General features: G+C 39.3%; 1 protein-coding gene across 1 annotated transcript in view; it reads left to right on the plus strand.

Moving 5' to 3' along the window:
* The window catches only part of LOC103178401 (solute carrier organic anion transporter family member 3A1-like), a 195,211-nt gene that overhangs the window by 137,414 nt on the left and 43,306 nt on the right, over window positions 1–14,491 (plus strand). Inside the window, exons 4-6 of the mRNA XM_007893117.2 lie at window positions 794–1,066; window positions 9,865–10,029; window positions 13,286–13,484. Coding sequence (XP_007891308.2) covers window positions 794–1,066; window positions 9,865–10,029; window positions 13,286–13,484 — 637 coding nt within the window. The remainder of the gene's footprint in view (window positions 1–793; window positions 1,067–9,864; window positions 10,030–13,285; window positions 13,485–14,491) is intronic.

A 14,491-nucleotide genomic window follows, 5' to 3' on the forward strand; every position in this document is an offset into this window, starting at 1 on the left:
GCCCCTAGTGGCCACTTCACAAACAGTGTTGATTGCGTCCCAGGAGAAGGTCACCTGATAACCCTATCATTGGTAAATGGTGGAAGGCAACAGTATAGGGAAGGATGGGAAGGTCATACACTGAACCAAGATAGTTGTACTTGCATAAGAACCTCCTATTGAGATTTTTATCACACATGGAAAAGATAAGCTGCAATTTGAACACATTGTACTCCTATCTTTGTTGGACCATTTACCATGCTCCAAATATAGGAGTGACATAAACCAGTGAGATTGACCAACTGGGTTTCCAGCAAATTCAACCAGTTCTGGGACATCCAGGATCAGGTTTCAACTGTGACCCCTTGTTAAGTCACTTCCGCTGGGGATCCAAGTGACAGCAAGTGGCTTAGCAATATGAAACCTAGAGAGAGTATTGACGGGGAATTTTAGTGAGGTGGGGAAGTGCCGAATCTATTGACTTGATGAGAAAGGGGGGAATTGGATATACATTGATCACAGAAACTAAAGATCATTTCAATACATATTTACAATGGGCTTTATTAAAATTAGGAATGATTCTTACTATCATTGTGTAACAAAATGATGACAGACTATTACTAATGTAATGGAAAGTTTGCTAATGTTAACTTATCATTAGAATTATTCAATAGGCAACTGGACAAGCATCTGAGCAGTAAAGCAATAGATATTGGGAAAGAGCTAGAAAGTAGATTAACAATAAACAGGCAATTTAAAGAAAACAGGTAGCAATGGTACAGACACAATTTACAGAGTTTATTTTTTCTTTCAGCAAAATTGGACATCACCCAAGATGATCCTCGGTGGATTGGCGCTTGGTGGGCTGGCTTCCTGCTGTGTGCTGGTCTTCTCTTCTTCTCATCCCTCTTCATGTTCGGGTTTCCCCAGGCCATGCCTAAAAGGCAACACACATTGAGTAAGAGCGTCCAGCAGCCCATGCTCCCAAATAAAAGCCAGAAGGAGCAGCCAAAACCAGCCCCAGACGACAAAACGAAAAAAGAATGTAAACAAACCAGCGAAGCAACATGCACTCAATATCTGAGAGGTAACATTTTTTTTTGAGATATATGTCTCTCTTAAGGGAGTGTTGTTGCCCTTGTGGGATGGGTGCGCAATTAGGGTCACTCCTTAGCAGAGTTGAATACATTGCCTAAGTCCCTCGACCTGAAGAATCATGAATCAGACTGGGAGAGCACAGATTTTATGCTTCTTTGTTGGATAGTAGCTGAAAAAATAATTAGAATTGTAAAACTGTACAATGTTGTTTAAACAAACTAAACAAACAATGAAAAGGCCATCCGAGCTAGATTTGCAAAATGCAAAAGTTTTGTTGATTTAACAGGGTGTAAATCCAGCAGAAACCATTCCCTAGAAGTCAGAGGGTTTTTTAGTATTGGTGATACCTTAAAGAATGGGTCACATGATTAGCGGAGTATTACTACAAAGTGTTCAGTTTATAATTATCACATCTCTCATGTGTTACCGTTATTTTACCACCAATCTCTTGACATATCCGAGATGGTTTAAGTCAACTAAACTCTTATCGTTCTGATTTACATATCGAAGATATTATACACATTGACCCAACTCTCCAGCCACGCCTACATCACCTCTACTCCAAAATGCTTTTCTACATGAAGGGCACTGTATAACTGAAAGTTGTTATTGCAGCTTTCTTAGGCTTAAAGTGAAAATATAATAGTTTTCCATATTTGGGTGGTTTCAGAAGGGGATTCTGCGACAGGAGCAAATTTTTCAAAATATTTATTCTGGTGATGGCTGCAGAGAGCAAAGAGAGGAGATATGAAGTGGGAGTGTCAAGGACTACGTTAACATACCCAGAAAGGTTGCATACTAAACCCATTCAGTGATTTTTAACTGAACGGGGAAAATCCCATTATTTTCTGACATGTAATTTTAGATGGAATTTCTACCTATGCCTGTTGCCATAGCAATAGTTCTCAGGGTCTTATCTATCACTGATACTAAAACAGTGACTGCACCAATCAACGTGTCCTAAGAAAGAAAATGGTGTACATCTGACATTAAAATTCCAGTACAACGGGTAAAACTGGCTCTGTAGTGGTGTATTATAGTTTGTAATTGCGCCCAAGGCATTTTTATAAATATTCAGTTTTTACTGATAGTCAGTAAAAATTACCCAGGCTTTATTTGGAGCCCATCAGGTAAAGCAATATTTTAAAAATAATCATTGGCTGCTCTCTCCCGATTTCCACTATCCCATTTCCTAATGAGTTCCTATCAGGATCAAATTTAAACTAGAAGTAACCTGGACAACAGTCTCCTGGTTACAAATTGTCATTCAATTCATGGCTGTATGTGGGACATTGCTTTGTGCAAATTGGTTGATGTGTTCGCTTACAAATAATAGTAATAATTGGTGTACTCGATGTACTTGGTGTAGCACCTGATCAAGTTGTTGAGACGTCTAAAAGCGCTTCACAGGATATACTTTAAAATGGATTGACTGTGTATTTTGTTGACAAATATGGCAACCAATTGCACACAGCAGTGTCCCCCAAACAAACATGGAGTGAGTAACCAATTTTATTTGGAAGATTATTATTAGAAGTGAGTGCTAAACATGTGCTTACCCTCTTCACACCTAGCTCAGACCAGACTACCAGCCTAGTTCTGATTATTATAAACTGTCTGCTGCACTCATTCCCATATAATTCATAGCAGGCCAATCCCACTAAAAAAATTGTCCTGGTTCAGTGTTCCCCGTTCCTGATAAGATATCCAGTGGTGGTGCTCAGCGTTACTGGGAGCAGTGGCTGGTGTGAGGGTGAGCAGGTTGATGGAGGAAGGGGAGGGAAGAAACAGCTTGAGTTTTAAATAATGGAACCTCTGTGTTCAAATTTTAAAATGCAAGGTAGAAAGAGATATGCAGACACATAGATTTATCTGGATTGTACAGCACAGAAACAGACCATTTGGCCCATCTGTCCATGTGTTTTCTACGCCACACGAGTCTCCACCCCTACTTACTCCATCCTATACTCTTCTATTTCCTTCTACCTCATGTGTATATCCAGCTTCCTCTTAAGTGCATCTACACTACTTGATTCAACTACTGCTTTGCACATATAGTTTCGCCTAAATCCTCTTTTAGATCCCGTAGTCTTTTAGAGCCCTTTGTCACTATATTTTAGATACCCCTAGTCATTAGCTTTTGGACACACAAACTAGCAGAGGAAGATTAAGCCAGCATAGAGGGCAAGAAATCAGGATAGCCAAAGAGAAAATAGTTGAAAATGTTTAAAAGATGAAAACAAATGAAAATGTTTTATAAAGGTTTTTAATACAGTAAAAGATGTATGTGGCTTAAAAAAGAAAGTTTTGACTGTAAATTTATTTTGAGGGTGTTGGCACTCCTGAAAGGAATTGTTATAGCAGTTTATGAAGTTGAAATGTCTCATAAAACTTTAATGTTGAATCTAGTCTTAAAGGAACTTTCGATTTAACAATTCGGTGACAGATCCTTCTCTGCATTTCAGAGCAGCGTTTCCTTGTAGAGCACACCCTTGACAGGAAGTCTCACAGCCGTAGCCAAAAAGAACAGGATGTTAGTGTCACAAATATAATCTTACAGTTAGTACTCTCCAAATCATTTCCCTTTCTGCCCATTGTCATGGTTTTTTAGGTTCTTTAAGGTTTCGGAAAAGGCTTAGCAAGTTGGCCGTGGAATGCTTTTAGTCTTTCACTTCACAACACACCCGAGATTCACGTGCACTTTCCCTTTAATTTCTGATCTCTCCCTTTTTCAGGCAGATACACTTTGAACTCACCCGTATAAATATGTTGTGCAAACAGTCCCACACCTGTCCCCACATAGTGGTTTATGCCAGGTGGGTGGGTGGCAGACAGGCAGGAGTGTTTTTCTGTCACCTGTAATCTGATTTTGTGCCTGGAAGGAATAATGATAATCCTTGGGTTTGATATAGCTCCTTATGACGTCATTGAGACATCTCAAAGTGCTTCACAGAATATACTGTAAAGTGAATTGACTGATAGTAAATAATAAAGTGAATAGGGAAAAGAGTAGTTTTCTCAGGTGACTGATCATTCCTTGCTTCTGAGCACCAGTGACAGGACTCCTCTTCTGCAGAAAAAATTATTGTGGCATTAAAAAAAAGTTCTAAAAATACTGAAACCATTGCCGCAATGGGGTTCAATCTGGGTGAGTCCCAAAAGGAATGGGAGGCACTACTGTCATTTAATTTACTTGAGAGAGGTCGGATTAAGTTCAGCGACATCTAAAAGTCAATAACTTGTGAAAAAAAGAGCGAAATTCGGGCCGTGGGGAAACAGATAGTGTTTTGCTCTCAGACCTTATTTTCATATTGCAATATCCACCCATTTTGGCAGTACCTACTTAGTTCTTTGGAAACCTTTTCATGAAAGTAATCTAATAATCTTTGCATTTAATATTAGTGCCTTATCATGTTGTTGTGATGTCTCAAAGCGGTTCACGAGATTTTACTGTGACGTGTAGTGTATATTTGTGGGCAAACACAGCAGCCAATTTGCACACAGCAATGATGTGAATGACTAATTTTATCTGGTAAATTGTTGTTCAGGACATCAGGGAGAAACTGCCTTCTCCTTTCGAATGGTTCCATGGGATCTTTAACGTCCACCTGAACAGGCAGATGGGTCCTTGGTTTAATGTCTTATCCAAAGGATAATGCATTGTACCCCCAGCACTGCACTGGAGTGTTAGCTTTCATTATGAGCTCAAAACCCCAACTGTGGGGCTTGAACTACAGCCTTGTGATTCAGAAGTGAGCGTGCCATCAATTGAGCCAGCCTGACACCTCATGGTATAAAATGGCACCACAGTAAACAGTCTTTGCTGAGCAGATGATTGGATAGTTAAATTTTTAGTTTACTGCCACCAACAACAATTTGGAGTCATATGCACTTATCACCATACCAGAGATTACAGAGTGACAGAATAGTATCGAATGATGCTAAATCTATTTACACTCACCGGGAAATAAAAAAACCCACACCCAAACACACCTACTAGTTGATTCCAATTAAAATGAAAGTGATCCTAGGTAACCAATGTTAATAAATCATACTGTACCATTGTCTGGTGGTAGCTTGGAGAAGATTTTCCAATGAATAATAACAATATTTCTATTTGGTATAGTGCTATTTATTTTGGGAGATGCCTCAAAGTGCTTCACAGGATTTACTGTGAGGTGTAGTGATCGTTTACTTTGTAAGCAAACTTGGTTTTCAGACTAAAAGCAATCAGAGAATCACTCCTGACGTTTTTTTTTGTCCAGCACTTCCCCTCCTCTCCTGGGCTCATTCATTCCATATGTCTGTCTTTTCAGGTGATGTTATAGATCTCATAGCAAGATTCGAGAGAGAGGGAGATTTCCCTGTTCTTGGCCGACAATGATGCATTGGGACATTGCTGTGTACAAATTATGCTGTCACTACACTTTATAGTAAAACCTGTGAAGTGCTTTGAAAAGTCCTCCTGACACTATATCAAATGAAAGGATTATTATCATAATTATTATCCTGTGAAGCATTTTGAGACAACCTCCTGATGTGAAAAGAGCTATATCGAATGAAAGCATTATTTATTTATATATGCAGTGATTCACCTTACATTCCTTCAAAAAAAGGGTTACGAACAGAGAGGGAGGGGGTCTTATCGAAGTCTTGTGAAAAATTACAGATTTGTCAGAAACACTACAAGATAAATTTGGGGCATCTTGCAGTTACACATTGATCAGCAGGAACCAGTTAAAATGTTTATACACAATAAAANGACCCATAAAAAAAATTCTTCTCTCGTTTTTCTCCTTTGTTCCCAGTTTAGACAAGGATTAGCTTGATTTTGTGAGAGCTCATTTGTTAACACTGTTGCAAAGTCTGCCGCTGGCATGAAGCTTCAATGTTTATTTAGACTTTCCCATGGCATGTCCCACTGTACTGTGACCCTGCCTGTGCCATTCTTTCTCCAGTGAGTAACACTTGGCACCTTCCATCATCCTAGTTTAGCTCGATGACAGAACATGGACCTTTTGACTTATCTATCAATCCTGCTCCATGAATTGTAGTTTGAACCCACAATTTCAAGTCAGTGATTTTGGAATGTGGTCATACCTCTCAGAGATAAAATATCATTTTTTATGCCTGGTATTCAAAAGAAAAAACTTACCCAAGATCTGCCAAACTGAATAGGCATAGATACTGCCTTTTCATCTCCAGGTTCTGAGTTTGAATATACCCTGGAATGACGTAATCAACATTGTCTCTCTGTTGTCTTTGTACCTCTTTGTAGGTTGTGTTGCTCTATATTAGATGTGTATCTCCCTGCTGGCTGTGTCAATCTATGTAGGTTGTATTTCTCTGTGTACAACAACAATTTGCATCTATATAGCCTCACCCGTCACACAGAGTAGAGTACCTGAGTGCTTGGATGTTTGATGTAGAATGTTTACTTCTCTGTAGGATGTATCTCTCTGTGCAGGATGTGACCCATTGTATTTGGGGTATTCCAATGCAATACATGTGGAGAATTACGACCAAGTTCTAGCCAAGGGCTTACTGGATAAAACTGTCTTTAATTCACTATAACATGACCTCTTTCTCAGAGACATTACAGGATAGTCGTGTTGGAAATGATAAAGATTATACTGGTCGCGATGGTAGTCATGGGAAAGGTGCATCTCTGTTGGGGAAGATAAGACAGAGCTTTACTTTGTGTCACGCGTAGTTCATGCAAAGGGAAAGCGTCTATTTCCCAGCATGAACATCCTTGACTTTTTATGAATACAAAATTCACCAAAATAAAAGTTAAAAGAAAGAATTGTTGAAACTCACCCACTGACTGACAGCAATGCAGAGATTTGAACTTGCGACCTTGTTAAGTGCTCAACTGCATGAGCTATCAGCCCACCCTTGAGAAACCTGTTGAATGCAAAGCTTTCTCTTATTCTTGGGAGGCCACAGAAGAAACATTCCTCAGATCACCACGTGATTGCTTTCCATCCAACCATGTACAACATGCTAATTCCAACCAACTTATAAATACATCATAAGATCTAAACATTCTCTGACTTTGTGTTGTATAATAATATATCAGTGACAGTTTTTTTAAAAAAGGTGATTTCCTGGGCATCGCTCCAGAATACTGTGAAGCCATCATTTTGATACAAGTCAGTCACTGCTAGAACAGTCAGCTCGTTTCAAATATATATCACAGGGATACTTGTTGAGAGATTGAGAGTTAATTGCTGAGATAGTGGGGAGAGGATAGGATAGCCAATACCATTTCACAACTAGAACCCCAATAACACTGCTGATCAAAACCAGATGAAGTTAGTGTTCAATAAGACTGTAACAAAAAACAAATCGGTTTATTTAGAGTTCATTAAAATGCCAAGCATTTTGAATTTTGTTTGAATTTTGTTTTTTTAATGCTTTTACAATTGAAGTGGCTTTCTGTTGAAGATTGGTTTATTGAGAATTGTAATGGAGGATATTTGCTGTTAGAATACCATAGAGATTGAGAAGAGTGGCAGAGTCCATGAGCTATGTCAAGTTATGTTGGGAGAAAAGGATGACTGGGGAGGTAAGGAATCCCATGCTCTTGAGGGAAAGGATGTCTCAGTTGGCAGCACTCTCACCTCTGGGTCAACAGGTTCTGAGGTTCAGGCCCACATCTGGCGAATACTCCAGTGCAGTTCTGAGGGAGGTACTATAGTTTGGATGAGGTCCTATCTGCGCGCAAGACATTAAAGATCCCATCACAAAAAATGCATTGTTTGGTCAGCTGGGTGTTGACACGCCAGAAACCCATTACAATTAATCCATGCTTAAGAGGTATATCACCTACACATAGAAATGTTACTATGTCTGGAATGGAATGCACATTCTCTCGTTGGAGGATGCACCCTGATTACCTAATTCAGAGTATTAGGCAGGGGTTGGAGAGAGCCTATGCTTGGGGGCCACATCAGCAAGTGAATCTCCCGGGTGCCGTAACCAGTCACTTTACCCATCAGCAGGCGACACCTCCTTCCCCCTCCCCCCCCGGGTAACGTAACACCAGACGGATTTTAATTCCTCACATTCATCCAGTAGTTATCAAAGGTAAACTCTTTACTTATTGATGCCTCATTAATATTAATGGGAAGTCTTCAGTCACTGACATTGTTATCAGCCACTGCACTTTTTAAGTATATTAATTAATAGCTGAAATAAAATATGCATAGATTATAACTGTTTGGATTTAAATTAACATAATTAGAAACCTTTTGAACAGATTTAGCTAAATTCCAGTAAAGAGCGTCAGACAATAAAAACTTAGAAAATGAAGTAACATTCTCAGATTGTTCGAATTTTAGCGAATGCCTTTTTGTAACAGAGAGCTATGAAATATTGTGAAAGCGAAACATCAGTTATATTTATTAAAGCATAAGAAAAATACGACTGTGAAAGGTTGACAAACTGCAGATTAAATTCTTATCTCATGGAGAGATTTACAGGCTCAGAGAACCTTTTTTTATCCTGACGTCTATTCAGATGGATTTAAACCTTTAGGCTGTCATGCTTAGTTGGACCCAGCTTTGCCAAGTGTAACTAAGTACCCATAAAATATGCAGTCACTCCACTTCACAGGACATTGTGGGTTCAAACCTTACACTGGACCTTGAAACTCATATACTGGCATTCCAGTGCAGTGTTGGAGGTGTGTTTCATTGTTGGAGGTGATGCTTTTTGGATGAGATGTTATATCAAATGCAAGGATTATTATTAGTATTAAACCAGATACCATCTGCCTGCCCAGATGGATGTTAAAGATTCCATGACACAAAGTCGAAAAGAGAAGCGAGTTTTTCCTGATGTCCTGCCCAACAATTGGTCACTCCCTCCATGGCTGTTTGCTCGACATAAACTTTCAAGTTTATCCTGTGAAGTGCTTTGAGACGTCTCGACAAAGTGTTAGGGAACTATATCAAATGCAAGGATTATTATTAGGATTATAATAAAGTGGAAGGAGCAAGGTCTAAATTGCAACATTCATAAACTGAATTTCATGGGAATTACTGTAAAGTGTAATTACTGGTATTATGTTAACAAATGTAGCAGTCAATTGCACAGAACAATGTCTCACAAACATCCATTAACTGAGTGACCAATTTTATCCAGCAGTTGGTGGTCAGGACACCAGGAGAAACTTCCATCTCTAATAATAATAATCTTTACATTTGGTAGAGCGTCTTTCACTTTCACATCTCAGAGTCTCTTTTCAGTTACAAAAACAACTTCTTTCTACACAATTACAAACATGCATTGATTTCTGAGCAGAGAATGTATTATGTTGCGGTAATGTTTCAGGAAGGATGATGGCTTGTCAAGCAAAATGACATGTTTGGCCACAAAATTATGTTTATTGCATTTCCTAGCATCTGATGGTTAGCATTTGGTTTTCTGAGAAAATATAATTAGAAAAATCAAGATTCGATTAATCCTTTAATCGTGCCCTGAACATCTAATCTTTTCTTTCTACCCAAGCAAATGTTTCTGCTTCCTAATGTAGCATAAATTCACAGAAATACTTTTTGCATCAAAGGAAAAACTTGCTCAGATCTCTGGAAATACTTGATGGTGTAGCGCCATCTATTGGCCCGAGTCTTTCAATGCAGTTCATCTTCCTGAATGCTGAGGGTTTTTTTATTGTGAATATGATACATAGACTGCCTGCCTGCTGCTGTTTGACAAGAACTGGTTTAACTATATTTTTTCTCCCCCGTGTTATAAATAATATTTTCTGTTCATTTTCAGGAATACCGCAAGTAACCAAACAGCTTCTGACGAATCCAGTCTTCACCTGTGTGGTGTTGTCTGCCTGCATGGAGGTTGCAGCTATAAGTGGGTTTGCTGCCTTCTTGGGCAAGTACTTGGAAAGGCAGTTTGGTCTTAGCGCATCGTATGCCAACCAGTTCATAGGTAAGAGAACCGTGACTTGCTTGATTTCTATTTATGTTCTCAAATTCAGCAATATTAATACAGTTGCACTCCTGGCTTGTGCCTTTTCAAAAATGGCAATCTGTCTCATACTTGCATTCCCTTTAGCTATGTGAAAACATCTTTTGGCGTGCAAGTCTGGAATGAGCAGATACAGTGATTTCAAATGAAATGATTGTTGTCAATCTTTCCTTCTTAATGTGCAGTGCTGCACTGCTTTTACCCAAGGCTCTATCTGAAGATAGCTCACTGTTACCAGTCCAGTATTTTGGTACATTTGGACTGTACTTTAAGACTACCTTAAACCATGTCCCAAAACTGGTTGCCAGGTTTGCCCACAAAAAAATCCACACAGTCACTCCACTTTACATTATATCCTGTGAAGCACTTCTGAGATCTCCTCCTGACTTGAAAGGTGCTATACCAAATGCAAGGATTATTATTATTATGGGGCTTGAATCCACAACCTTCCAACTCAGAGGCAAGAACCACAATAATTTACAGCATAGAAAAAGGCCATTCGGGCTGCCAATTGAGGGAGGCTGACACATGTGGTCTTTGAAAACTGAAAGTTGCTGTGCTGATTGTTGTGTCAAGCTTATGACTGAAATTGTAGCACTCAAAACCATACATACTAAAACAAATCATTATTTCAAACGAAGCCTCTTGTTTATATGTCTGACTAACTCATTCCGAACTTGAATTCCGAAAGATCTGACATACATAGGGACATACTAAATTGACTGGAAATATGTAAGGGTTTTTCTCTTTCATTCACTATGGGTTTCTGCATGTGAACTGGTCGGTAGTTTGGTTGTTTGCAATACAGCTTCCTTAGAGCCATGCAAGTTATTGAGGGAAGTGGCTAGATATATAATAACAATAATAATCCTTGCATTTGATATAGTGCCTTATCATATTTTCAAAACGTCTCAAAGCGCTTCACAAAATATACTGTAAAGTGAATTAGTGAATTGATGTAAGTTGAGGTATGGGGATAAGACAGGGTGGTGGGAATGTATGAACAGCTTCCTCTGAGACTTGAGGCAGACTCCATGGGCTGAATAGCCTCTACTGTGCCATAATTTTCCATGATTCTATGCTTTCTTTATGAAAAGTGGGATCTAAAATGTGCGATTCACAGGTGTATTAAATGCGACTTCTGTTCTGGGACTGAAGATGCATGATTGGCAATTAAATGTGCTCAAAAAAATTGTGATCCCAGAACAACATCAACAACAACAGCTTGCATTTACATGGTCCCCTTCTTGCAAGGAAGAGTTTTGAAGCACTTAACAATGGCATAGATCGATGCTACTCTGCATATCAGTAATAAATTCTGAATAGGTTACTGACAGACCACTAAATTCAAACTTTCCAATGTGTTTCAAAATTTATTCCTAAAATATCCCAGTGATAATTAACCATTGTGTTTTTATCCACACAAGCTCATGTTAGTCTCCTAATCATCAGTCAGCAGCAGGAAACGACTGCTGTACATTCAAACAGCTTTCCTGTGTGGGTGGAATTGTGAAGACAACTCAGTGTCAGGAACAGATTTTGCGAAGTGCTTTGTGTATTCACACACAAGTTGTTCGGATCCTGGAATTTCCCTTTAATCTAAAATAAAACAATGCAGCTCCTTGAAAGTTTTCCCACTACTTTCCCCTCTCCCCAGACCACCTTATACTAAATTCTGCTGTTACTGTATTTCCTCTCTAAGCAGTTACTCAATCTCCTCCATCCCTGGGCCAACTAGTTCTCCATTTGCAAATTACATGTTCCGTGCTGTAATCATTCTATTATTAAATTAAACTATTCGAACATGAGGAGTAGATTTATTTTACTGCAATATTAACACTAAATTAAAATCATATTTAATAATGATAATATGCTGTACCTTACTTCACCCTACAAAATACACAGTCACTACACTTTATAGTGAAGCACTTTGAGAAGTCCTCCCATAGTTCAAGATGTCATATCAAATGCAAGGGTTACTACTATCATTATTATTATGTATTTTGCCATCTGTTTCCTCCTATTCTTTCTTTATCTTCTCTGTCTGGTTTTTATTTTCAACTTTAATACTACTTTCATAATATACCCCCATCATACTTTTTCTAACTGCCTTTTACTTTGAAACATGACTTGCACATTTAATTAGAACAGAACAATTTATTTTTTAATCAATGGTTCCTGTTGTCTGAAAACTGATGTTAAAAGGTCAAACTTTAAGATTTGAGACATTATAGACGCAATCTTGTCACTCCATACGAAACAAGAATAACAATTTACATTTGTATACCACCTTTCACGTCAGGAGGATGCCTCCAAATGCTTCACACAGCTGACTGGGAGCCCGAGCTGAGGGGAAGGGAAGAGCTTAATGTATAAAAATGTATCAGAATGGGCAAGAGACCTGCCATTAAATATACCGGGGGACAATGCCCCCAACAGTACCTGAACACTTAAGGTGGACATTCTGCTTGGAAGTTTGAGAGCTACTCACCTTTGAATAAAACAAAGTATAGCTGATCATTTTTTCAGACTATCTTTACATAATTTTTGATAAATGGCTCAGGAAACAAATACCAGATATCTGGTGTGCAAAGTTCCCTTCCATTCTCCAGCAACTGTGTCTGCCTAATTCCCGCAGACAGCAAATGGGCCCCAATGCAACTGGGAACCTGATGATTGCTTTTACCAAAGGCCTTTCAAACATAGAGTTTTTCTGAATAGTAGGTTATAGACAGAGCTTCACAATGAAAAGTATTAAAAGTTCAGGGTGTCCACAAAGTCCTCTTATCCCCATGTTACAAAACAGCTGTATGAGACTAAGGAAGAGCTGAAACAAGCTGTCAGAGATGCATTTCTCCTCGTCACTCCATCCATGTAATGGAAGATGTCACACTGAACATGGCAACAGATCATTATCTGCCATGAAAATGTTGGCGTTCGCACCAATCCATATGTTTAAGTTGTAGTGCAATGTAGGAAAAAATAACATGGGAGTAACAAGATTTTGTGGACACCCTGTACTGGGATTTCAGTTTCCTTGCACAGAAGAATCTCAGATACTTTGTTTTCTAAACCAGAGCAAGTGAGGACTGCACCCACACCCTAGTTTCCTCGATGTTCGGTAAATATTTGAGTGGGTGCCAAGTTCCTATTGTGCGGTTCTTATTTAACAGGAGAATGGATGCTAATGCCAATTTCAACATGTTTCCCTTGCTAGGAGTCACAGCTGTTCCTTGTGTGTGCCTCGGAATTTTTCTGGGTGGCTTTGTGCTGAAGAAGATGAGCCTCACTCCACTGGGAGCCATTAAAATGACCATGACTGTAAACCTGCTATCGACCACCACATATGTTTTGCTGCTGTTCCTGGGTTGTGACACAGGGCCAGTAGCTGGTGCAACAATCGGCTACATGAATGGGTAAGAGGCACATGTTCTCACTGAGGGTGCAGTTTGTGGTATTTTGTAATAGAATTCCTTCAGAAGGAAATTGAGTTGCGCAAATAGTAACAATAATAATAATAATCCTTGCATTTGGTATTGAACCTTCACATCAGGAGGACATCCCAAAGCGCTTCACAGGATATACAGTAAAGTTCAGTCACTGTCTATTTGTAGGCGAATGTGACAACCTATTTGCGCACTGCAATGTCCGACAAACAGCCACAAAGTGAATGACCACTTTTATTTGGGGGGCGGGATTTGCTTCCAGTAACCAATCGTATATCACAACAAACCACGGGCACTCCACTCCGACGCAGTCTACAGGAGTTGACGAAGATTTTTCCTTATTAAGGAATCCCATTAAAGAAATGCCACAATTTAAGCTCCACTGTCACATGCTTTCGTGTTTATTTTATTTGTGCTCAGCGATGATTCATCTCTGGCGCCAACTAAAGTGGCTGCAGACTCCAAATGATTTCAGCTGTTTGTTCCCTTCTATTTTTGATGCAGAAGGAAAATTCAAGGTAATGCTCGGAGCCCTCCACAAATATTTGTTCCGAGCACTTCAGCTGAGTGTAGAAGGGAGCAAACATTCAAAATGTATGTTTTCCATTTGCTGACAGAGGCTGATTACCACAACTGAGCCACTGCTCGCAGCCCATGTCAACAGAACTTCAGTGGGCGCTTTGAAAATGAGCTTTGAAAACTGTTACCCCTGATAACAGTGACAAAACTGTCATCGCTATGGCCTCTCTTTCTCTTTTTCTCTCCGACAATGCTCCCCTCCTTACTAAACAGAATACAAGAGACAGCTTGCTGGGAGTTACAACTAAGGAGTCCTGTAGCTCAGTGGTTAGAGCACTCGCCTCGCAAGCGAAAGGATGGTTTGGTTCCCGGCAGGGCGAAACCTTGGGCAAGTTTCCTTACTCCACACACCTGCTAATTATCCCTCAAGAAAATAATAATAATAATTTGGTCACTCA

The sequence above is a fragment of the Callorhinchus milii genome, unplaced genomic scaffold (genome assembly GCF_018977255.1).
Source record: "Callorhinchus milii isolate IMCB2004 unplaced genomic scaffold, IMCB_Cmil_1.0 Scaffold1, whole genome shotgun sequence".
NCBI lineage: Eukaryota > Metazoa > Chordata > Chondrichthyes > Chimaeriformes > Callorhinchidae > Callorhinchus > Callorhinchus milii.